This window comes from Ailuropoda melanoleuca, chromosome X (genome assembly GCF_002007445.2).
Source record: "Ailuropoda melanoleuca isolate Jingjing chromosome X, ASM200744v2, whole genome shotgun sequence".
NCBI classification, from domain to species: domain Eukaryota; kingdom Metazoa; phylum Chordata; class Mammalia; order Carnivora; family Ursidae; genus Ailuropoda; species Ailuropoda melanoleuca.
Window position 1 is genome coordinate 20,646,851 of NC_048238.1, and position 26,545 is coordinate 20,673,395.

General features: G+C 38.7%; 1 protein-coding gene and 1 non-coding gene across 3 annotated transcripts in view; both read left to right on the forward strand.

Moving 5' to 3' along the window:
• The window catches only part of POLA1 (DNA polymerase alpha 1, catalytic subunit), a 293,771-nt gene that overhangs the window by 41,821 nt on the left and 225,405 nt on the right, over positions 1-26,545 (forward strand). For both annotated transcript variants that reach the window (XM_011234119.3, XM_034648774.1), the window contains exons 20-26: positions 1,468-1,643; positions 4,032-4,161; positions 4,650-4,769; positions 5,843-5,942; positions 7,966-8,090; positions 13,539-13,688; positions 14,104-14,226. In XM_011234119.3, the coding sequence (XP_011232421.1) occupies positions 1,468-1,643; positions 4,032-4,161; positions 4,650-4,769; positions 5,843-5,942; positions 7,966-8,090; positions 13,539-13,688; positions 14,104-14,226 (924 nt within the window). The remainder of the gene's footprint in view (positions 1-1,467; positions 1,644-4,031; positions 4,162-4,649; positions 4,770-5,842; positions 5,943-7,965; positions 8,091-13,538; positions 13,689-14,103; positions 14,227-26,545) is intronic.
• Positions 7,230-7,359, forward strand: LOC117797567. Its single transcript, XR_004622574.1, has one exon.

The following is a 26,545-nucleotide window of genomic DNA, read 5'->3' on the forward strand; positions in this document are numbered from 1 at the left end:
GGCACGTACATGTTACCTCCACTTCAGCATTACTGATGCTGCAGCTCTTAGAGCAGAGTTGTGGGGTTCCGAGATCAGTGAGTGTTATCATTCAGGACTGAGAGGGGAAGGACGAGTGGGAGGGAGCTGACGTTGAATGTGTAAGAAGGGCTAAGTGCCTGTGCGTTAGTTGCCTGTCATGGCAATTCCAATTTCCCTGTACTTCTCACAAGGGTAACAGAACTTGTTCAAGGTTGTAAGGCTAGTATGGGGAAGAACTGAGGTTTTGAACCTGGCCTGTTTTAACTCTTTTAAAGCCTATGTATTTTTCTTTTTCTTTTTTTTTATAACTTTTTTTTTTAAAGATTTTATTTATTTATTCGACAGAGATAGAGACAGCCAGCGAGAGAGGGAACACAAGGGGGGAGTGGGAGAGAAAGAAGCAGGCTCATAGCGGAGGGAGCCTGATGTGGGGCTCAATCCCATAACACCGGGATCACACCCTGAGCCGAAGGCAGACGCCCAACCACTGTGCCACCCAGGCGCCCCTAAAGCCTATGTATTTTTCATCCTACTTGCTTGTGTCACTGAGGGAGGTTTTGGTGGATTTTGTATGAAGTCATCTTCATTTCCTAAGCCTGAGAATGCTCTTTGCTTGAAATCTTATTACTTAAAGCTTATAACTAAAATGGGCATGTTGCCTTATCAGAAAACTTAGGAATCTGTATTTTTCATAGTAGTCTCCAGTGGCTTCTGCTGTTGCAGATTGGAGTTGGAGCCAGTGCTCTGGCTTCTTTTCCTGTTCTTATCTTTAAGGTGATAGAATTGTCATTAACCTCATCCCAGCGGTTGATTTACTAACTCCTCACCCCTTCATGGTTTTCTTTATGTGGCATCTTCTGAGTGAGGTCTACCATGACTGCCCTATTTCAGGTGCAGCCCCCCTAAATTCCAATTTTCCCCTTTGTTCTAGTTTTTCTCTTTTCCATATGCTATTACTTCCTAAAACTGTATAGTTTCTTGGTTTTGATGTCTTTCTGTTGTATATTTCAGAGGAGATCAGGAATCTTTTCTGTTTTGCTCACGCTATCTCCCTAATGCCCAGAACAGTGTCAGCTATGTAGCGAACATACAGAAGTATTTTTTTTAAGATTTTATATATTTACTTGACAGAGAGAGAGAGTACAAGCAGGGGGAGCAGCAGAGGGAGAGGGAGTAGCAGACTCTCTGCTGAGCAGGGAGCCAGATGCCGGGCTCGATCCCATGACCCCAGGATCATGACCTGAGCCGAAGGTAGATGCTTAACTGACTGAGCCACCCAGGCGCCCCATACATTTTGAACTGTTTGAGTGATGACTGGCTGAGTGGGTGAATGGGAGATTGAGAGTTTCCTCATTGTAATTCTGGGCTAGTTTCAAAGCGGGTTAGAATAGAATGTTCCCAGTGTCTGCTCGTCCATGTGATTTGCTTTTTGTCCTCCCCCTGTAGGGCAGGAGTGGATTTGGTGAAAGAAATGCTACCTGTGGCCGAATGATCTGTGATGTGGAAATTTCAGCAAAGGAATTGATTCGTTGTAAAAGCTACCATTTGTCTGAACTTGTTCAACAGATTCTGAGAACTGAAAGGTTTGAAATCCCAATGGAAAATGTACGAAATATGTACAGGTATGATCCTGGATACTTTGGAGTTTGTCTGTCTTGAAGTAAGCTAGAGCAAGAGGCCAGCATCACCCCCAGGCTGGAGGGACCAGGAATGTGTGGTGTTCTGGAGGGGAACTGCCTTCATGTCAGCACCAGCATCTCTGTTACTTTAATAACTTAAATTATTTTGCCTCTTGAATTATTTTATCAGTGTACCTCCATCTCCCTTACTCATCCTAACCTCATCTAGATGTTTCCTAAGAGCAGTTTGGAAATTGATGTGATACTGAGGTTTCTACCCTTAATTCTTTTTTTTTAAAGATTTTATTTATTTATTCGACAGAGATAGAGACAGCCAGCGAGAGAGGGAACACAAGCAGGGGGAGTGGGAGAGGAAGAAGCAGGCTCATAGCGGAGGAGCCTGATGTGGGGCTCGATCCCATAACGCCGGGATCATGCCCTGAGCCGAAGGCAGATGCTTAACCGCTGTGCCACCCAGGTGCCCCTCTACCCTTAATTCTTTAATTCAGGAGATAGTGTGAATCTTTTGGAAATAGAAAAACTGAGAAATCATGAAGTTATGTAGAGATATTACTTGATTATTTCTTTTTTCCATCTTTATTGGAGTAAAATTGACAAATAGAAATTGTATATATTTAAGGTATGCAAACTGATGTTTGATAAATATATACAGCATTGTAAAATAATCACCATAAGCTGATTAACATACCCATCACCTCACATGGTTACTGTTTTTTTTGTGTGTTTACAGTACTTTAGATTTGCCCTCTTTGCGAATTTTAAGTATACGATAACAGTATTAACTGTAGTCACATTGCTATATATTAGACCTCCAGAACTTACTCATTTTGTACAACTGAACCTTCGTGCTTGATTTTTTCCTAAGCTAAGTTTCTTCTACTCCTCTTGCCACTTATTCTTTTCTGCCCATTCCTCCCAAGTCCTTGGACTGCTTCTCTTTCTGACTACGCTCTTTCTAGGTGATCTTATCGAGTCTCAGGAATTTCAGTACCATGTGGGTGCTGATGCCTCCTGCTTGGATATCTTCAGCTTATATCTCTCCCTTGAATTCCAGACTCCTGTTTCCACCTGCCTGTTTTACTTGATGTTTAATATGAACCTCCAGCCTAACTTGTTCAGAAGCTCAACTCCTGATCTTTTATCCTAGGCTCCTCTTGTAGTTTTTCCTTAAGACTGACAACTCTTATTTTTCCAGTACTTCTAGAACTCTCCAAAGTCATGTTTGGCCCAAAACCTTTGAGGTTTCCTTGATTCCTCTTTCTCATAGATATCCTATGTTTGAGCCATCACAGAATCCTGTCAGCTTTATTTTCAAAATATGTCTAGATCTGACCACTTCTTTTCCCCTCTGTTGAACCCATCCTGGTCCACGCTACCCTCCTCTTTCCCCTGGATTAATGAGTCATATGTCAGCCTCTTTGTTGGTCTCTTTGTTTTTGCCCTTGACTCCGTGCCGTCTGTTTTCAACCCAGGAACCAGGGTTATCTTGCTAAAGTTAAGTCAGATATTGTACTCTGCTCAAAATCTTCCAGTGACTTTCATTTAGAGTATAAACCAGAGTCCTTACTCTGACTTACAAGGTCCTATACAGTGTGTCTCTCTGCTTTTAACTCTGTCCTTTTGACAGAATGCCTAAGTGATGGCATTCTCCATCATTCTCTCTGTTCTAGCCACTGGTCTCCTTTCTGGTCCTGGAAGTGCACATTTGTGCTCAGCTCAGAGCCTTTGAATGTGCTGTTCTGTTTGCCTGGATTATCTTCCCTCAGATATCCATTCACAAGGATTGCCTCCTCACCTCTTCCGGTTCTTTATTCTAAGTGAACTCTTCCCTGGTTCCCTAACTAAAATTTCAACCTCTGCTCCTGATACTTAATATTTCCTTTGCTTCTTAATTTTTTCTCCTTAATACTGAGCATTATATAACCTACTATATATATGTATTTTAATTTATACTCTGTCTCCCCCATGAGGACACAAGCCCCATGAGGACAGGTATTTTTGTCTTTTGGTTACAACCAGAATCTACAACTATGCCCGGCACGTAGTCAGCATGTAACACATACTTATTAGATAGAATGAATAAAAGGATTTAGGTAGTTTTCAGGTCGTAGTTAACATATAATTTTACTTTGTATTTTTGGGATTTTTTTTTTTTTTGGTGCGTGTTTTGGAGGAGGGCATTGGGATCAATGACATGAATGAATTCGTGGTTTCATACCAGCCTTATTTTAGAATGTTTCCAAAGCCAAGGTGCCATTGCTCTGAAGTTACTCATACCAAAATTTTTTTGTAATATTTTATGAAGTTCTGATTATAGTCATTGTTTCTTTTAATTACTTGACTCTGTTTCATTCTTACTTTTCTGTACAGTGAATCTTCTCATCTGTTATACCTGTTGGAACACACCTGGAAAGACGCCAGGTTCATTTTGCAGATCATGTGTGAGCTAAATGTTCTTCCATTAGCATTGCAGATCACTAACATCGCTGGGAACATTATGGTAAATTTAACTTAGAAAGGGGGAAAAAGCATTTCCTGTTGGATTCAGTGTTTGCTTGGGGTAGTTGTTATATGATAATGAGTCTAAATGCATGCTTATAAAATGAGTAACTTGTATTCTGGAAGCTGGGCTTCTTTTGTGAAATGAACTGGTTGCAAGAAGGGGAGGAAAGCCAGGTGCAGTATGTTGAAATTTTGGGTGAACATAAGGATCATCTCTAACATCTGGATGTGTCTGATATGTGGAATGGTCTATTTGGGAGTAAAGAAATAGCCCAAGTGGTGTCAGTATTTTAAGCTTTCTTTGTCTCTTTTTAAGTATAACGCTTAAAACGTTAGAATGAATTTTGTACCTTCTTATTTTTAAAGTAGCCCTTATTAAGAAGAATAATTGTGGAGGAGGTGCTGTGATTAAATTTACCACCTGAAAGTTGCTTTTGTTTGTTACAGTTTTGAGCTCAAATTTAAAAAAGAAATTCTATTTAATAGTCTAGGACGCTGATGGGTGGACGATCCGAGCGTAATGAGTTCTTGTTGCTTCATGCGTTTTATGAAAACAACTATATTGTGCCTGACAAGCAGATTTTCAGAAAGCCTCAGCAAAAACTGGTGGGTCCAAAACTGCATAGTGTTTTGCTTTTTTAAAAAATCCCCCCCTTTTATTACCTCGTAGCCTTTTTTGCTGTGATAAATTCTGCTTCCAAAATAATTAATCTCCTGTATACTGTAGAAACCATGTCAGAGTCATTCCATTGTGTTTGTGTGGTGATTTCCTTCTTCACTTTTTTCCGTGTAGATAAAGAGTATTTGGGGAATACGAAATTCTTTGAGGCTACCATTAAGTCTCTCTGATGGGTGACCATACCAGGAAAGTGTTTTGCCATCTTAGCTGTATCCAAAGTTAGATACCAGTTAAACCTTTTATTTCCTTAAATGCATGAGCCTTTATTTTTGTTGCTTTGTTGCGTTTTTATTTGCTAGTGGGATCAGGTCACTGCAGTCGGTTTTCTGAAGTGGCCTCCATGACATTGGAACTAAAACTTAGCTACCGATTTGTCATCACTGATAGTGATTGACTCAAAGGAGGGGAATTTAGTGTTAAGATGGTTCAAATTCATGTATTTGTTTTATGTACGTTATCAATATTGATATAGGCAATGTTAACTTACAGGACTTTGACTTCTGAGGTGTTGAATATTGGTTATTTAATAAACTTCTTGGGAATGAATTTTCAGTATATGGACATTTATTTTAAGGTGTCCACATTAACAAGAATAATCATATCTGTATAAAATATTTAATATTTCTACATCATAATTGTTAGAGTAATGAATTTAAGAGGACTCTTTTACTGTCTTAGATTTTATATAATATGAAGTATTGTATTTTTAGTATCCATTGATTTTAAAAAATAAAAGGTTCTGTGAATTCAGAAATATTTTAAAGTAGAATTTGCATATTTATTCAGGGATATAGTGTTTTGGTAAGTCCCATGCTTGGCATTCATTTAGGTTTGTGAACATGTTATAGTAACTGTCATTCCCCACAGGTAGGATCACTAGCTAAAACTAAAGAATGCTGGTTAGAATTGTGTACTGCAGTTGGAAAAGGAAGAATCATAAGGCTTCTTAATTAGTTAATTAGTTGCTGGCTGGTGAAGTTAACTTTCCATTTGATATTAGGGAGATGAAGATGAAGACATAGATGGAGATGCCAATAAATACAAGAAAGGACGTAAGAAAGCAGCTTATGCTGGAGGCTTGGTGTTGGACCCTAAAGCTGGTAAGGTGCAGCAGGTGGCTTTGCTTCTGGTGTTAAGGAATTTTTTAATGCAGACCTAGGCTTGAGAAACTGCAAGACCCGAATTGTATTTTGTAGGTTAGCAAATAGGTCTTGTTATGACCTTATTTTTATTTTCTGTTCATGTGAAAATCTTGTTGGCCAGTCACCTGACATGAATTAATATGAATCTTTTTTATTTTTTTGCTGTGTTCCAAGAAAGCTTTGTTTATGGATATTGAAATTTAAATTTTGTGTAATTTTCCTGTATCATGAGATACTCTGCTTTTTAAATTTTTTTTAACCATTTAAACATGTAAACACTATTCTTTTTTTTTTTTAAGATTTTATTTATTTATTCAACAGAGATAGAGACAGCCAGCGAGAGAGGGAACACAAGCAGGGGGAGTGGGAGAGGAAGAAGCAGGCTCATAGCGGAGGAGCCTGATGTGGGGCTTGATCCCATAACACCGGGATCACGCCCTGAGCCGAAGGCAGACGCTTAACCGCTGTGCCACCCAGGCGCCCCTGTAAACACTATTCTTGGCTCATGCATGGTATAAAAAGAGGGGGTAGGCTGAATTCAGTCTGAGCATAGTTTGTCAACCCCTAGTCCAGTATATAGCTGTTTGTCTTGTGGTAGGAGTGCCTCTCCCTCCTCCCATCTGCTATAGAGGGTGGACTCTGCTTCTGCGTGAGCTGCCAGGACCAGTTCATTTGGACAGCTAAGTTCAAGAAAGTACAGACAGCAATCACCAAATTGAACTTCAGCAGCAGAGTACTCCCCCTCCCCCTTGTCGTTAACAGCAAAGAAGATGTTTTGCGGTACACAGAGCTAGAAAGGATCTTTTTTTTTTAACCCTCTTAACTATTTTCAGTGGTACAGTTAAGTACTGTTAAGTATATTTACATTGTTGTACAGGAATAATGCGAGTTTTTTCAAGTAACTTGAGCTCTTGAGTAGGAGACATTTTTGGCAAAAGTGATTTATTATTAGTTATATTGAAACAGAGTCCTTTGGTGTTAGATAGATCTGGGCTTAAATTCTGCCTTGTGTGATCTTGGGCTTCCTCTTGAACCTTTCTAAGCCTCACTTTCCTCTTCTGTAAAATGGAGATAGGAATAATATCTACTCTTGAAATTAATATAGCACTGTATGTTAACTACACTAGAATTTTAAAGAAAGAGTACCTACCACACGGGGACTTGAGGAACAAAGTGATTATTTAGTATAGTGCTTGTCACAGAGTATGCTATCAGTATTTGTTGTTGTTTTTATTTTCTTAATAGTGGACATTTATTTTTATTCAGTTTCTTCTTAAGGTGAAGATAACTCTTTGTAAATGTCCTAGAGAAATATAGTAGCTTTCTGTTCACCCTTTGCAAGTAAAAAGGGTGGATCGTTCCACTACTCACATTTATATATATACATCTCTTGTTTGATTTTAACACCGTTTGTGTACAGGTGAGTGGGCTTCCCATTTTAGTCTTAGAAAGTATGATGGTAAAAAAAAATATGTTATCTACTTACTGGTATGGATCACTAAACATTTTGGGGGTCGAGGTGGCAGGGTAGGTGGGAGGGAATACTTACCTAAAGGAGAATTTTACAGCATTTTTTTGAAATGGATATGACACCTATCTGAAGTAATTGATAGGAGAAGGGTTTTTTTTTTTTGTCCATCATAATGGTGCACTTGGGGACTGCTGTAGAAAGGATCGTGCGTTGTAGTTGGTTTCAAGGTGAGACATGTTCTCTTCTTTGCTCTTCTTTTGTGACTTGAGTTTTTACTCTAATACAAGGCATTTTTATGGAGTGATAGTTGACAATTTTTTTTCTTTGGTATAACTCGCTGCTTTAGATAGTATATTATTTTTAATATACTTCATTGAACAGTGCTTCTAATGTTATGTTTTGACAAAGCTGCTTTTTTAACCCCCCTCCCCTGCCTTTTTTTTTTTTTTTACCCTTCTCCCATCTGCTTTTTCTAAAAAGACTTTTTGTAATGTGGCTTTTTTGTTGCAGGATTTTATGATAAGTTTATTTTGCTCCTGGACTTCAACAGTTTGTATCCTTCCATCATTCAAGAATTCAACATTTGTTTTACAACAGTGCAAAGAGTTGCTTCAGAGACACAGAAAATTACAGAGGTTTGTGTTCAACTGGGGGCTCTTTAAATTGAAATTAAAAGCAGTGCTTAAAGAAGGAAGAGAACCAGAGTGGTTAGTGTTCTAGTTTTTCCTTTTAAGGATATAATTTGTCCTTTTTTAGTGGTCTAAATGTCAAAAGTGGTCAAAAAAGGGAGAGGGTTGAATAGATGGAAATTCACTGTAGTTCTCTACCTTTTTATTTCTCAGTTTTATTGAGATGTATTTCACATGCGTTTCATCCATTTGAAGTACACAGTTTAATGGCTTTTAGTGCAGTCGCTGAATTTTCAACCTTCACCACAGTCGATTTGAGGGTGTTTTCGTTACTCTTCAAAGAAACCCTACCTTTTAGCTGTACCCTCCTTCTGTCCCTCCGTTCCTCCCAGATCTCCGCAACCACAAATTTTTCTGCCTCTATACATTTGTGTATTTTGGACATTTCTGGTAAATGGAATCATGTGACCTCTTGTGCCTGGCTTATTTCCCTTAGCATACTGTTTTTTTTTTTCAAATTTTTATTTAAATTCTAGTTAACATATGGTGTAATATTGGTTTCAGGAGTGGAATTTAGTGATTCATCACTTATATATAACACTCTGTGCTCAACACAAGTGCCCTCCTTAATACACATTACTCATTTAGCCCAGCCCCCGCCCACCTTCCCTCCAGCAACCTTCAGTTTGTTCTCTATAATTAAGAGTCTGTTTTCTGGTTTGCCCCTCTTTTCCCCCCTATGTTCATCTGTTTTGTTTCTTAAATTCCACATATGAATGAAAGCGTATGATATTTGTCTTTCTCTGACTTACTTCACTTAGCATAATACACTCTAGCTCCATCCATGTTGTTGCAAATGGCAAGATTTCATTCTTTTGATGGTTTAATAATATTCCATTGTGTATATATACCACATCCTCTTTATCCATCAGTCAGTGGGCATTTGGGCTCTTTCCATAGTTTGGCTATTGTTGATAATGCTGATAAACATCAGGGTGCATGTGCCCCTTTGGATGAGTATTTGTATATCCTTTGGGTAAGTACTTAGTAGTGCAATTGCTGGGTCATAGGGTAGTTCTATTTTTAACTTTTTGAAGAACCTCCATACTGTTTTCCAGAGTAGCTATACCAGTTTAGCATACTGTTTTCAAGATTCATCTGTGTTGTAGCATGTATTAGTACTTCATTCCTATTTGTTGCTGAATAATTCACTGTACAATTCTTTTTATTAAATTTATTCCTAAATATTTCATTCTTTTTGATTCTATTTTAAGTGGAACTATTTCCTTTATTTTTGGATTAGTCATTGCTAGTGTAATGAAATATAACTGATTTTTGTACATTGATCTTGTATGCTGCAACCTTGCTGAAGTCATTTATCACTTATAGTATTTTTATGGATTCCTTAAGATTTTCAACATATAGTATCATGTTATCTGCAAGTAGAGGTAGTTTTAATTCTTCCTTTATAATCTGGATGCCTTATAGTTCTTCTCCTTTTTTGCGGGGGTGGGGGATGTCGTCTAACTGCCCTGGAGGGAACCTTCAGCACAATATTGAATAGAATTGGCAAGAGCAGACACCCTTGTCTTGTTTCTGGTCTTAGGGGGAAGGCATCCAGTCTTTATTTAACCATTGTAAGTATGATGTTAACTGGGGGTTTTCCATGGGCGGTGTTTATCAGATTGAGGAAGTTCCCTTCTGTTCCCAGTTTATTGCATGTTTTTTATCATGAAAGGGTGTTGGATTCTGTCAACCACTTTTCCTTTATATATTGAGATGATCATGTACTTTTTATCCTGTATTTTAATATGGTAAACTACATTGATTTTCATGTTTTGCAGCAACCTGCGTTCCTGGGATAAGTTCCACTTGGTCTTGGTGTATAATCCTTTTTGTATGTTTCTGGATTCAGTGTTTTAGTATTTCGTTGAAGAGCTTCTTGCTTGTACTCATAAGGGCTTTTGGGTGTATAGTTATCTTTTCTTGTTATGTCTTTGCCTGGTTTTGGTATTAGGATAATACTGGCCTCATAGAATAAGTTGGCAAGTGTTCCCTCCTCTTCTGTTTTTCTGGCAAAATTGTGAAGGATTCATGTTAATTCTGCTTTAAATATTTGATAGAATGCACTAGTGAAATTACCTGGCCTTAAGGCTTGTCTTTTTTGATTTCTAGTGCAATCTTTGTTATAGGTCTATTCAGTATTTTTATTTTTCCTTGGTCCATTTTGGTAGTTTGCGTCTTTCTAAGAATTTGTCCGTTTCATGTAAGGTTATCTCTTTTATTCCTGATTTTAGTAATTTGAGTCATTTTTTTTGTCAGCGCAGCTAAAAGTTTGTCAGTTTTGCTGATCTTTACAAAGAAGGAACTTTGGTTCTGTTGATTTTTCTCTATCTCCTGTATTTCCATTCTAATCTTTATTACTTCCTTCTTTCTGCTTTCTTTGGTTTAGTTGACCCTTATTTTTCTATTTTCTTAAGGTGGAAAGTTAGGTTTTTTTTTTTTTAAGATTTTATTTATTTATTCGATAGAGATAGAGACAGCCAGCGAGAGAGGGAACACAAGCAGGGGGAGTGGGAGAGGAAGAAGCAGGCTCATAGCAGAAGAGCCTGATGTGGGGCTCGATCCCATAACGCTGGATGACGCCCTGAGCCGAAGGCAGACGCCTAACCGCTGTGCCACCCAGGTGCCCCCAAGGAAAGTTAGGTTATTGATTTGAGATCTTTTATGATAATATAGATATTCACAATTATAAATTTCCCTGCAAGTGTTGTGTTAGTTTCATCTCGTTCGTTTTGGTATGTCACTCATACGTTTATTATTAGGCCCCTCTCCCATCAGTCGACCATTGATCTGACTTCTATCACCATCGCTTAATTTTGCTTATTCTAGAACTTCATATAAGTGGAGCAATACAGTATGTACTCTTTTGTACAACATAATGTTTTTGAGATTCATCCATGTTGTTGCATTATCAGTAGTTCTTTTCTTTGTATTGCCGAGAAATATTCCACACTTTATCTAGTTTCCTGAGGTGAGCATTTGGATTTTCAGTGTTTAGTTATTTTTTAAAATATTTATTTATTTTATAGAGAGAGCAAGCAAGAGCAAGCGAGTGGAGGGAACGGTAGAGAGAGGGAATCTTCAAGCAGACTCCCTGCTAAGCTCAGAGCCCGACATGGGGCTTGCTCCCACGACCCATGAGATACCGTGACCTGAGCTGAAATCAAGTGTTGGACCCTTAACTGACTGAGCCACCCAGGTGTCCCATTGAGTTTAGCTTTTGTTATTAAAGCTGTGAACATTCTTGTTCATATGTTTTTGTGGACATGTGCTTTAATTTTGGGGGGACAAATACCTAGGGAGTGAATTTGCTGGGTTGTATGGGGAGTGTATATTTAACCTGAAAAGAAGCTGCCACATTATTTTGCTGAGTAGTTATACCGTGTTACATACCCCCCCCAGCCATGACTGTGAGTCGTTCTACATCATCTCCAACACTTCCTGTTTTTATTCTTTTAAATTTTATGTTTTAAATTCTTCTAAATTTTGGCCATGCAAGCCTTTGTTACTGATTGTACTCACTAAACACCCTTTTTAAAAGAATCGTTTTGAATTATTTCACATGGATTTAATCTAACCGGTGATTAGTCAACAGTTTTACGTAGGACTTAATCACTTAATGTGTGGTTCTTCATATATAAAGCTTATATAATTGCCAGTAGGGAGTTTGATTAGATGTGGTTCTCCAACAGTAAAAGATGTAAAGTAATATGTTATCTCTGTATATTGTTTTTCTCTGGTTCTTTGTACATGTGGCAGAAGATGTCTGTTTGCCCTCTTGCTCCTGATTTTACATGTCTTTTAATTCTAACTACATGCTTTGGGAGCTGTGTTCCAGCCCCAGTTCTGTCTTCCTAGAAGAGAGAATCTTAGAGGCTTGGTTAGGCCGGTGACCACACCTGGTCCCATCAACTGTGACCACAGGAGTGGATTTACAGAGTACAAATACAGCTGCCAAGGATGGGCCTTTCTGTGGGACTAGAGGATAATTTTACAGAGAAGGTATTGAGTAAACATCCCCAAAAGGTAGTGACTGTATTGGATAAATAATATTCATCAGGCCCTGTCCTGCTACTGTGTCAGCCTTGTGATAGTTGTCATGGTCCAGCCTCCTCCATCCCCCTCTACTTTTTTGTTTATTTGAGCTTTCCAGTTTGGATCCTGGAAATATAATAGAATCATTTAAGAGTTAGAAGGGACCTTAAGTGTCATCTAAGAAATACTATACATGGAGCCAGTTTATAGGTTCTATATCATTTTTCTGTGTGGTACCTCATTTGGTCTTCAAAATAGCTAGTGCCACACAGCTAATGGTGGGAGAGCTGGGCATGGATTATAAATTTCCTGACTCCAGATCCTTTCAGTTAACTTTTTATCTGACCTCTCTAGTTATTATAAATAAATTAGAAAGTGTACCAAGATCTCTTTAATAAGGTTTGCTGTCATCATCTGCTATATTAGAAAATAGTAGGTCCCTGTTACTATTGTAAGATTGTTCATTTGAAAATATTGATCTTTATAAAGTCAGATACTTTGTAAAGGCTGGATTATCAAATGGCATTGAGGTGATATACTTGAAGGCAAGAGGTTTATTTTTAATTCTGAACCTTTGAAGGGGCAAACATGCTTGGCTTTTCTTTGTGGCCTGTTAATAGAATTAATGGAGGCTTCAGAAAAATGGTCTAATGCTTTCCCCGCTTTTTCCTTCTGTAAATAAAAACCAGAAGACGGCTGGTTACTTTTCTAAAATGTTGCTATTCTTTTACCAATTGCAAGGCAATTTGCAGATAAAAGGTACTCCATAGATGCTAAGGAATTTGTATCTATTAATTTTTAGAAATGTCATAGACTTTTAAAATATGTGCTCCAAAATCTTAAAAGAAATTTGCTGATTTAGTATTTAGAGTTTTAGTGTTTAGTCTAAAACATTTACAGTAATTGCCACAATTCCCCATAGTTGTAAAAGTTTATGGCATTTTGTTTGAGAGAGCATTTGACTTAAAACTGTAGTTGGGCTGCATTTTTTAAAAATCCTAGAGGTCTCAGTGTTTTTATTTTAAAAATGACTTCTCCAAACATGTTGCTCCCCAATCTTGTTGAAGAGAGGAGAGGTGTATATATAAAAATTGATCCCTTTAAATGATATCTACATTAATCAATAATGTGAGGGATGGATGTACTGGGAATGAGGCTGACAGAAGTGGGAGAAGAGGCCAGTGTTGACTTGTTCTCAGCTTTTTCTTCTCCCACCCATGTGTTGTTGATCTATACTTAAGCAGGAAAATAGCTTTTCAAGATTTAATCGTCATGTAAAGCTCCCCAAAATACTATTTTAGAAATTTGTTTTATGAAAGTTTGGTATGTCTGAAATTTCTCTTGTGTGTTCATCAGGATGGCGAACAAGAACAGATCCCTGAGCTGCCAGATCCAAACTTAGAAATGGGCATTTTGCCTAGAGAGATCCGGAAGCTGGTAGAGAGGAGAAAACAAGTCAAACAACTAATGAAACAGCAAGATTTAAATCCAGACCTTGTTCTTCAGGTATATCTTTTCACTAAGAGACATCCGAGTGACAGTCTCAGCTTTCAGACTTTGATTATCTAGGAGTGATTTAAACATGATGCTATGGGCAATTACATGGGCTTATTTTAAGTTTGTGGAGGGGAAGCCATTCAAAAACACTAGAATGCCTCAGAACGGAAGACACCTCTGTCTGCAGAGCTGTATCTGAACAAAATCCTTCTGACTTCTGGGAGCTTTGGAGTCTGTGTTTACTTGCCTCTAGAAGGTCAGGGAATCATGGATCTGGGAGGATGGGTTGAGTGTGTTGACAGTTCTTTTTTTTTTTTTTAAGGGATATTGAGGGTTTCTTCTTATTGGTGATATAAAAAGACATCTAATGTAATGATTAAACATCTACAATTATTGTTGTCTTTTGTCCTTGTGTTACCTGCAGTATGACATTCGACAGAAGGCTTTGAAGCTCACAGCAAACAGTATGTATGGCTGCCTGGGATTTTCCTACAGCAGATTTTACGCCAAACCACTGGCTGCTTTGGTGACATACAAAGGAAGGGAGGTAAATGGTCTCTCTAAAATGAGGGTTTTTTTAAACTATGACATGTTATAATGTGGGAGAGCCAAGTTTGTTACCGAGTTATATAGGTTCAAATGCCCCTTTCTTAGGACAAATTTGAGACAGTTTTCATCCATTGAGAGAGAGTATTTATTGAGCGTCTACTCTGGCAGGCATTGTTATGGGGTAGAGTGTTGAGCAAGACATAAGATGCCCCTGCATCATGAGGGTCACATTCTTTGTAGAGCAGGGGGTGTAGAGTGGCATACAGTGGGGACTTGGTATGGGGAGAGGGTAGTTTGGGAAAATAGACTGTAAATAAGTGAATAAACAAATACAAAAAAATAAGAGAATATGATAGAAATAAGTGCTCTTCAGATAATTAAAACAAGGTGGTGGGCTAGTTTAATGTTAAGATGGTCAGGGAAGGGTTCTTTAGGAGGTAACATGAATGAGAGCAAAGTGACGTAAGGGAGCTAGTTTGGTTGCTGATTTTATTAGGTTAGAGTGTGAGGGAAAGGAAGAAGTCAAAGAGGATGCCTCCATTTTAGTTCTACAGCTGGTTAGCTTATGGACCCATTTACTAAAATGGAGAAATCTGGGAGAGAGGGATTAGGAGTTCTTTTTTGGCTTTGAGATTTGTAATAGATCTCTAGGCATATTAAGTAGGCAGTTGTATGTAGAAGTCCACAATTCCAGGAATAGATGAGCAATGAAGTTACAGATTGAGAGTTACTGGCTTTAGAAAGATGAGCCAGATACCAAACAGATTTGAGATGCTATCACTTTCTGAACACTATAAGCTTTACCTGCTTTAGCCCCACATGCATGGGTTTTTCTTAATTTTTAAAAGAATAGTTATGTTAAATACCAGATTCCATTTCACTCCAGTAAACTATTGATTCCCCTCAGTAGATTTGAGACTACTCAGTCTTAAGGAGGTAATTAATTCATGGTTATGGGAAGAATGCTCATTTTGAGGGTCTGAAATCAGAATACTGTTGTGTAGGGGTTGGCAAAACTATGGCCCATGGGCCAAATTCAGGCAGCCATCTATTTTTGTAAATAAAGTTTTATTGAAACACGGCCATACTTATTTGTTTATGTTTTGCCTGTGGCTGCTTTTGCATTATGATAGCAGAATTGAGTAGTCTGGGTGGAAACTTGCATGGCCTGCAAAGCCTAAAATATTAGCCATCTGGCCCTTTTCAGAAAACATGTTTCCTGACCTCTCCTTTAGAGTCTAGACCAGCACTGTTTGGTGGACCTTGAGATGGTGAAAATGTTCTCTATATAATACAGTAGGCCCAGGTGGCTGGTGAGCGTTTGCTCTCTGGCTAGTGTCAACTTGTGGAGGACCTGGATTTTGAGTTCTTTTAATTATAATTAAAATAAATTAAACTTAAATTATCCACATGTGGCTAGTGCCTCTTATATTGGTCAGTGGCGATCTGGCTGCCATGAAACAAACAGGATGTCCAGAGCCACTCTTCTGTTGACAGCCCTGTCTCTCAGACTTGGCTTAGGGCACAGTGAGGAAGGGTAAAACACGTATTAAACACCTGCAATGTATGAGAAGCTTCCAGATGAATTTCTTCATTGATACCCCACGAGAATTCATTGATATGGTTCATAACATTCCCATTTTGCAGAATGTGGAAGCTAAGACTCAAAAAGGTGAAGTAAAACAAGTGACTGTTTTGAATTGAAATCCATATTTTCCTGATTGTAAGGCTTCTACCACAGTAGGGTTGTCTGCCCCATCTCATCATGTCTTTCATGACTGTGCTTCTGCTTTATATTCTACCTCTTAGTCCTCGAAGGACATCTTTTTTGATACTCATCTCAAGCCACAGGCCCTTTTTACATGGGAAGATACGGGTATTTTAGGGGCTAGTTGAAGTGAGGGAAGGATGTTTTCAGTTGCTTAGGCTAAGTTTACTTTAGAATTATTTAAATTTTATTTCTGTGTAAGTATCCAGTGGCTTCTGATAGAATACCATCTTATTTTTGTATTAGGAAATGCACTCACTATGCCCCAACTGGGTGATAATACATGGGTTGACTATTGAGGTTGGATCAAGGTTACTCTTAAGTTTCTCACGAGAGGCAATAGTTGACAATTTACTCCCTTGGAGAGTGCCTCTTGCTGTTGGGAAATCCCTGTTGTTACATTTTCTGCATTGGCTCAGAAATCCACAAGCTTAAAAGGGCACTGTTGATAATGATAAGCCCCAAATTTGTCCAGCGATCTCCCCCACTCCCCTAATCCATTGTATTTTAAGGGCAGTATTTTTGTTTAGCTTGATCTTTAATAGGACCTTTAAACTCAATTTTAATTTTTCTGTTGTATAAAATATAGCAGTAACAAATCTTAATAAACTATAAAAAAACCCCTCTGCTTTCTCCACTAAAAAACAAAGTGTTTCAAACAAATCTAGAAATAATCGTATGTGATTTAAATGCTTGGTTTCTCCTTTCCCCCTTGTCTCTTTCCTCTTTGCTCCTTCTCACAAATAAAAAAAAATAACAACGGTGGAAAGTTGGCCTTGAAAGTAATGTGAGGTTAATGAGAAATAATAATTACACAGTTGCTCCCTGGAAATCTTATTCTAGAAGAAGATTCAAAGCCACCTACAGAAATTATTTCCTAAAATAAAACTGATTGTTAAAGTATTGGTGATAATTATTAGCACTGGTGGATAGAAATATTCTCTGTGGTAATCGGTCTTTGGGTTTACTAGCATTTTCCATATATACTGTTAGGTCTTTGTGATTTCAAACGTTTCTTGATTATTAAAGAGGTAGGAGGGGTGAAGTGTAAAATGAGAGTCAGTTGGCTGAGATTTGGAATACCTTTGTAACTTATCACACTTGTCTTTTTTGTAAGAAGATGGAATCGATGAAATAATACAGTAACCTGAAGATCTTAGAAGTTGTTTGCTTTTCAAGTCCTTGTAGGATAAATTAGATTAAGGTTCAAGTGGAAATGAATGAGAAGGTGACCTGGTAGCATGTCATCTGAAAATATTATAAAATTTTACATTTGAATATGGATTAATACACAGTCTGAGGCTGTAAGCCCCCCTCCTTTCTTGTTTCTATTTTGTGTGTGCTCAGTTTTGTTGGAATCATGCAGGTTTGGCTCTGGTGACCTAATAATTTCTGTAATCAAATGTATTATGGCTGCTAGAGTACTCAGGGTAATTACTAATTGTACTTTCATAAACAGGTTTATAATAAAAATGCTAATAGTTGTGTCAAATGGACATCAATATTGTCTTTTCCCAGGTGTGATCTTTCACACTTTAAACTCTTCCGTGATTTTTAATTGCTCGGTGGTAGAGGAATTAGTTAATGGTTAAAGAATTGTATGAGGGACCTCATAACGTGCAAGTTATTTAAAAATAATGAAGTCAGTGTTTCCAGAGAAGTAATATGGAAACTTAGTTTATAGACTTGAGAGTTAATCAATATAAATATCACCTGTATTTGTGTTTGTTCTCAATGTATGTATAGAGAGACATAAAAAAAGATACTGGGCAAGTTGATAGCACTAAGTGGACTTAAATTTTAAACTACCCAGACGACGGACTAGGTTGTTAAGTGACTGGTGTGGTAATTGAAGTGATTGTTCACTAGATGGCGATAGACACCCTGAGATTATTAATCAATTAAGGGTTTTATTCTGTGAACAATAGTGAAGGCCATTTAGTGACACAAATCTGCCCAAATTTTTGACTTTGATTAATTTTAGAACTGTTAAAGGCTAACGCTGGACCAAAGGATCGTAGTAGTCTAATCTGTTAAGTGTTTAAGACGATGATGTTTTTGAACTGCAAGTTTTTATTGGTAAGAACAATCACTGAATGTGTCATAGCAAGCAGATTCTTCTGTCACATAGCTAAATTCATACATCTAGCCATGAGGCTACAGTACATGACTCACTCAGTCCCAGTATCAGGCTAATCTAAAGAGAATTGAAATGATTTTGATATATAATTTCACCCCTTTGAATTTTTTGTAAAGGGATTTTAAACTTGCTCTTTACTTACAAGTGTACTCATTGCATGATCCTTAGTGTAATGGTAATATTTGTCTTTATGGAATAAGTAGTATTGCACTCTGTTATTTCTGTGCTCTTTTTTTTAATGATTTTTTATTATATTATGTTAGTCACCATACAGTACATCCCCGGATTCCGATGTAAAGTTATGCTCCATTAGTTGCATATAACACCCAGTGCACCATGCAATATGTGCCCTCCTTACTACCCATCACCAGTCTATCCCATTCCCCCACCTCCCTCCCCTCTGAAGCCCTCAGTTTGTTTCTCATAGTCCATAGTCTCTCATGTTTCATTCCCCCTTCTGATTACCCCCCCTTTCTTTATCCCTTTCTTCCCCTACCGATCTTCCTAGTTCTTATGTTCCATAGATGAGAGAAATCATATGATAATTGTCTTTCTCTGCTTGACTTATTTCACTTAGCATAATCTCTTCCACTCCCATCCATGTTGCTGCAAATGGTGGGTAATCGTTCTTTCTGATGGCTGAGTCATATTCCATTGTATATATGGACCACATCTTCTTAATCCATTCATCTGTTGAAGGGCATCTCGTCTCCTTCCACAGTTTGGCTATTGTGGACATTGCTGCTATGAACATTGGGGTGTATGTGGCCCTTCTCTTCACTACGTCTGTATCTTTGGGGTAAATAGTAGTGCAATTGCTGGGTCGTAGTGTAGCTCTATTTTTAACTTTTTAAAGAACTTCCATACTGTTTTCCAAAGTGGCTATACCAACTTGCATTCCCACCAACAGTGTAAGAGGGTTCCCCTTTCTCCACATCCTCTTTAACATTTGTTGCTTCTTGCCTTGTCAATTTTTGCCATTCTAACTGGCGTAAGGTGGTATCTCAATGTGGTTTTGATTTGAATTTCCTTGATGGCTAATGATTTTGAACATTTTTTCATGTGTCTGTTAGCCATTCATATGTCTTCATTGGAAAAGTGTCTTCATATCTTCTGCCCATTTATTGATTTGATTATTTGATTTGATTATTTGATTTGATTATTGATTTGATTGATTTGATTTGATTATTGATTATTGTTTTTCGTATATTGAGTTTGAGAAGTTCTTTATAGATCTTGGATACCAGCCTTTTATCTGTAGTTTCATTTGCAAGTATCTTCTCCCGTTCTGTGGGTCGCCTCTTTGTTTTGATGACTGTTTCCCTTTGCTGTGCAGAAACTTTTTATCTTGATGAAGTCCCAAAAGTTCATTTTTTCTTTTGTTTCTCTTGCCTTTGGAGACGGGTCATGAAAGAAGTTGCTTTGATACGCCCCCTTTCTTTGGGTCGCGTGTCTCTTGCTATTTGTTCTTATGTTTTCAAAGGCTAATCTTTGGTCGTTTGTGTTGCAAATATTTTTTAGTCTGTGGCTTTTCCTTTAACTTTATTTCTGGTCTTTGATTGTGTAGAGTTTTTTTATTTTAATGCCAAATAATTGGATTTTTTTTTCCTTAAGAAATCTTTTCCCTCCTCCAATGACACAGACTGCCTAGTTTTCAGTTTCTTTTCTTATTTAGATCTTTAATCCTCCTGGAAATTATTTTTTAGGGATGCTATAAGTTAGGAACCTAATTGTATTTATCTATTTGCTTCCTTATGGAGTTGTTGAACCTGTTCCTCTGTTCCAGGGATCAGCAAACTGTGACCCATGGGCTAACTGACCCACTGCCTGTTTTTTGTGAATAAAATTTTATTGGGCCTGCATTGCTGTTAAGCACAGCAGAGTTGAGTAGTTGCTGCAGAAACTAAATGACCTGCAAAGCTTAAAATACATACTTTCTGGTCTTTTACAGAAAAAAGTTTGTGGACCTCTGGTCTAAAAGAGAGTCATGAATAATAGGAAAGTCACTCTCCTTTCTAACACTGTCAGTCATAGTAGGTGAAAATAGAGGCGATTATAGTAAAGGTAGTAAGAAGGAAGGAGAATGATCTTTTGGACATATAGAGGGTTTGAAGTTCTCCTTGGCTTGGATTTTCATAGGAGAACTTCTGTCAACCCAAGTGAAAGGCAGGAGAGGTCTGTGAATCCTCTGAGGTTGTATGCAACATATTGTGTGTTTGTGCACATGTGTACATTTTGGGGGGAGAACATGCATAGCGTTTAAGAGTTCTCGAAGGGGAACCTGATACTCAAAGGGGAACCTGATACGAAAAGGGTGAAGAACTGCTGGTTCTCAATGTTTCCTTCCTGCCTTCTTCTTCTGTAGGTTGAAGGAAAACTTTTGCCTTAAAAATGTGTGCTTCTGTCACCTAAAATATGGCAGTGTGAAGAATTTTCTTGCCAGATCAGACCCATGGAAACTGGGCGGGGGGGGGGGGGTAGGAGGGAAGAGTTCTATTTCTTTCTCCAGAATTCTCATAGCCACCATTAAGACTACTTTTAACTTCAGCTGACCTAATAACATTTTGATTTCTTTAATATAAGAAGAGAATTTCTTTTAAGGCTGAGATGAAGGTTTTATATATTTTGGCAGAATATATTTTATGTTAAAAAGAAGCAATATCCTTTTTCAGTGATTACAGGCTACTTTCCCCTTTCAAAGTTGTTTACATTGTAAAATTCTAAGTCGGAGACACTTTCTATTCCCTTTTTATTGTATTTCAGGGGTGCTTGGGTTCTAAATTCTTTGCAGTTCTTCAAAACTGGCAATGCTATTCAGCGTTATTAATTCACGCCTACTAATTCAGAATCTGTGGTGATTCAAATGGAATGAGTTGAAATTCTTCATAGTATTAGTTAATAGTTATTTTGAAGCCTCAGTTCTTTTCATATACCCTTAAATTCTATAGAAACACCTATTTCTGGTCAAGTAAGTGGCATCTTAACCGCAGATCTTTTATATTGATGAACTTTGACTAGTTAACATCAACATTTGCTTGTTCATTTCTCTGTATCCTTTCTGAAAGTCGATGAAAGTAGTGTTGGTAAATATAAGAATAAGAAGCAGTAATTTGGAAATACCCCATGGAAGGCTGGTCTGAATTATAACATAGACTTTCAGTAATTTGAGAGAAATGCCATGACAGGAGATTTCAAGTATATAGAATAATTCATACTTTATTAACACAGTGTTGCATTTATACAAATAAATAAGTGGATTACATTTATGCCTGGTTTGAATTTATGTACTTGAAAACACTGGCATAATATTTCTTTCAAAATAGCCAAAACTTTAGACTTTTTGTTTGAATCTGAGTATAGTTGACACACAATGTTACATTAGTTTCTGGTGTACAACATAGTGATTCAACAAGTTTATATTTTATGCTGTGCTCACCGCAAGTGTAGCTCCCATGTGTCACCACACAGTAAGGCACGGGAATGACAGGTACAACATAGGGAATACAGTCAGTGCTATTGTAATAGCGTTGTATGATGACAGATGGTAGCAGAACTTTAGACTTTTAAAAATAAATTCAGAATGCCCATATCCTTCCTTCTTAATAGTTGGAAACTAGCACCTCCAAGAGGTGTGGACATCCACCTGTGAGTGCTCTTACAGTGCTGAACATTGAAGGGTATGTGTAGGTTTAGGAGGACAGAAGGCGCTTTCTGTTAGAGGTAGCCGGGAAGAGGGTGATGAATGAGGTCAAGACCCGCCTGTGAAATGGGTTGGGGGTCTGTGAGTGTAACAGGACAAAGCTTCAACAAGGAGATACTGATGGACTTTGTTCTTTATCTCATTTACGTTGCCTGAAGTTTGGGATGGTCGCCTCATCTTTGTCTTAGGCGAGCTTTGGAGAATCCAAGGAAGGCCCTGTTCGTGCTGATCCTACAAGCGTTTATCAAGAAGGAGCACCCCACCCCCCTCCTCCACACACATTATATACCCACCCACCAGGTGTCAGCGGCAATAACAGGTGGTCCTGAGGCTGTGTGGGTTGGCCTCTCCCATCTTTCAGAATCTTCTCAGTACTAACCTGAAAAGTGCCAGAGTTTATTTTTTTAAAAGGAAGGTTGAATTTCCTTAGTCTCAATGTGAATTAATGCCTTTTTTTAACTCACACGTTGGGCGTTTTACTACTAGATTTCAGAATGGGTCTGCATAAATTAGTGTGAATACTTAAAATTTTTCCTGTTGCTAACAAACAAAACAAAAGCCTACAGCCTCACATGATTTCAATATTCTCCATTCTGCACTTCCCTTCAGTTTGTGAGGGATCACTCTGTATGTTTTGCTGTTCCACCTAGCCCCTAACCCTGTGCCCGACAAAGTGGATGCTGGTTTGCTTTAACTCTGGGATCACACTCACCTAGTAGTTTCTGCGGTTATGGGTGGGTGGATGTGGAGGAGATGCATTTTTTTAAAATAGGATCTTCATATTTAAACCTATTTTGAGTTTACAAGAATGGCTTGGATACTCAGAACAGGAAAAAGGGTACTTGGTACTTTTTTACTAGGCACTCGTATTTGAGAAGGCAGGGATGGTATTTTCACCTATTAAATTTTACCTGTTTAATTACTGAAACCACTGGGGATGTGGCTAAGGATGAAGAGATAAATGCTGTGAGATTGACGTTGTGCCAGCTCCGCTGATCTCTGCTGAGACAGAGAGAGTTTCATAAGTCTAACTTGACTCACGTAAGCGAGTCCTGGAAATCTCCTTTCTTCCCCAGCCCTCACCAGAAACTGACTTTCTTCTAACCCCAACGCAATCCTGTTTCTACATATGTGAACATTTTATATAAACCTGTTTTGGTGTATGTTTCTTTTTCACAAGTTGCGTGTTGTTTGACAGGTGTTCTAAAGCTCCTTGCTTTGGCACGGAACCAAGATGACAGAGCAGTAATGATTTCGAAAGTGCCATTCCCTCCTTGTTAAGAGACAAAAAGAAAAGTGTGAAGTTATTAACCACTATTCACCAGTGGCATAGAAATTGGTGTAAGGTTTAATTGTCTGGTTTTACAGTCAGTCTGCATAGGTAATTTCCTGGATAATACTACTCTTAAGGAAAGGGGAAAATACCATATAACTTTATTTTTTTCTCCCACATCCTTCTTCCCCCTCTTTTCACAAATTGCAGATTCAGATGGATTGAAGAGAAAGGATCACTGCTAACCGAAATATTGATCTTTTCTCCAGCTCACCCTTTCCTCATCTGCCCAGGTAATAGATTTATGGGTGACAAGGTTGTGCTTGGCAGTCTTGCAGGTTTCCCATCCCCCAGATGGTTCAGCTGCCCCAGTGTTTGAACCTGATGGTGTACAAGATGTCACTGCACTGTCTCCTTGCCTAAGCCATGCTGGGTGTATTTATTGCTAATTGGAAGAACCTGCTTTCAGCAGCCCGCACCGTCTGGTGGCTTGAGCGTACTTTTCACAGCAGTACAGTCAGACCCTTTAGAGACACGTCCATCTGAAATTTAAAAACAAAACAAGCTGATTGGGTTTTTTATAGCTCAGGCTTGGTTAACTGAGGGAAGACTAATAGAATTAGTGCCTTCTGTTTGTCTTTCATCCTTTCAGTAGTCAGTGTGAGCCTGTGTCAATTTGCCATATTATAAATACTGTGTTAAATTACAGTGAGCTGAGTTTGGTAAGTTGTGGGAGTTTTGGACGGCGGGGAGAAGAATGGCTTTATGTATGTGCTTGTGTTGAGAAGCTGTTTGATTTCAAGCCAGGGATTCTTGAGCCCTGTGGTCATCGTTTTAGAGATCTTGTACCTACTTTGAAATTTAGTGCCAGTATCGGGTTGTACGCCTGTCCTTGATTCATTTTTGTTACTGATTTTTTTATTTAATTGGCTTATGTCCCTTTTAAATTTGAACGTATTGGAGTCTCAGAAAAATTTAAGATTTTTCTTTGAAAATTCCCTTACTCTTTTTTTTTAATGATATGTTAGTGACCATACAGTACATCATTAGCTTTTGATGTAGTGTTCCATGATTCGTTGTTTGCATGTAACACCCAGTGCTCCATGCAATATGTGCCCTCCTTAATACCCATCACCGGGCTAACCCATCCCTCCACTCCCCTCCCCTCTAAAACCCTCAGATGGTTTTCCGGAGAAGGAAGGGATAAATGAAGGGGGGTTAAACAGAGGGGGAAATGAAAATTCCCTCACTCTTAAAAAGCAAGATGAAATACAAAGTAACTGAAGTCTCTACTTGCATTTTGAAAAGAACAACAAAGCATGAATGATTTCCAGAAATGATTTTTGTGTGGTGTCTGGAATTACTAATTCTTCTTTACATGTTTGGGGTTAGTTTTCTACTACCTCTTTTTATTGGCTTTATTATTCCACATTGAACAAAAATTTGTGGCTAAATTTTGAGGCTAGGGATGAGATTTCTTCCCTTAGGGCTAGGAGTCGAGTGGGACAGGAATGGAACAGAGATACTAGGTTTCGGTCATAATTTGGAGTGTCAGACATTTGGCTATATTTGTTTCAGGGGCTATTCACCCCTGCTGACTTAACCACAGACTATATTTTCAGCCCTGTGCAGGAGGATGGTGTGCCTTCTGCAGGCAGGGGGGAGGAGGGTTGGGGAGGGGGCACTTGTGGAGAGGGATAAGCTCATGGGCTATTAATAATGTGCATTGTTCTTAAGGCCACATGTAATATTTCAGTGCACTGGCCAACAGGGTAGGGTGTACGTTCCTATTTAAGTTGGACTGCCTGGCATGGTGCAGTAGACAGTTGATAATTGTATTACAGGGAAAATTCGTGTATTTCTTTCTTAATGATGTCCTGATAGGGCAAGAAAAATAACTTATTTGTGGAAGATTGGCTTAGAGTGGATGAATATATTTAATTGAATTACTGATTCTTGCCTCATAGCCAGAAATTCTTCAAGTAATATTTGCTGAGTGTGTACCATGGAGGGAAATGGAGACAAATGACATTGCTTGTGACCTGCAGGCTTGAGACGAAAGCCTTAGGTAATGATTCCAGTAAAACTAGATCTAGAGCTTAGGAGGCCAAACTCGTGATTCCTTACTAGTAAACAAGAGAAAAGATCGTCTGTGGGAGCAAAATGCACGCAGAAAAGCTGGAGCATGTGCTGGAGAAAGCCTGGACTGGAAGCCAAGGGTGCCATGCTCACCCACTTGCTTGTTTGCTTTGTATGGCTTTGAGCAAGTTAGTCATTCTGAGCCTCTGTGTATTCACTTGTCAGAGGGTGCCAGATAATGAGGATTCCTACCACATGCTCCAGTTACAAAGCACCTTAACAATATACTATTGTATATTGGTCCTTGAACACTTATCGACCACAAAATTCCCAGCACACCGGCACCATGCCCAACACAGGTAGGGGCTTGGCGCCTTCCTCTGAGCTGTATATTTGGAGTAGATGAGGGACACGAATTAGTAGGCTCCTATTAATGTATTCCAAGCAAGTGATGGTGGTTGCTTGGCTGGTGTGATGGCTGACAGGTGATGGGGAAAGATACAGATATGACAGACATGTAAAAGAAAAAAAGTCAGCAAAACCTGGTGGTAGATTGGATGTAGGGCTTAGGGTGGGGAAAGCATCAAGGACAACTCCAGAACAGCTCCTACTCCTGCATGGCTGACTTGTGCAGGCAGATGGACGGGTTGTTGTTCACTGAGATGAAGAACACTTGAAGGTGACTGGATTTGGGGCCGGGAGGGGGAAAGATGAGCAGTTGATTTTGGACATGTTAACTTAGCAGGTTAGAAATGCAGGAGTCATTAGTGTGTTGAAGTAATTGAGCCATGGATATGGATGAGATTACTTTGGAAGAGGAGAGAACAGAACAAGAAGTGGGTGTAGGGCCTAGTTTTCCAGGATTTCCAGCATGGAGTGGCTTAGAGGAGGGGGACGGACTTACAAAGTTTGCTGTAGAAGAGCCACCAGAGAAGGAGAAAAGGGAGGAAGATGTGGTGTCATGGAAGCCAGTGAAGAGCTTCTCAGGGAGGTGGTGGATGACTGTCAAAAAGAGACTGACTATAAATAGTTTTGAAAATTTTCCATTCAATTTTGGGATGCAGAGGTGATCATGGACTCTGCTGGTGCTTTTTGAATGCAGTGATGGTGGCGAGCAGAATTGCTGTAGGTAGAGATTGTAATTCTCCCCAGTTTATGGATAGGGGATTTGAGGCACAGAGAAGTAACTTGTAAAACAGTTCAACTAAGTGGCGTTTCTGGAATCCAGGCCTAGGCCTGGGGGCCTTGCACTCCCTGCTCTTACCCCCTCTACCTGCCACCTCCTCCCCACCAGCTTTCCAGGTAAAGCCTCAGTGAGTGCAACCCAGCTCTGCCTCTCCCTGAGCCGGGGACCCAC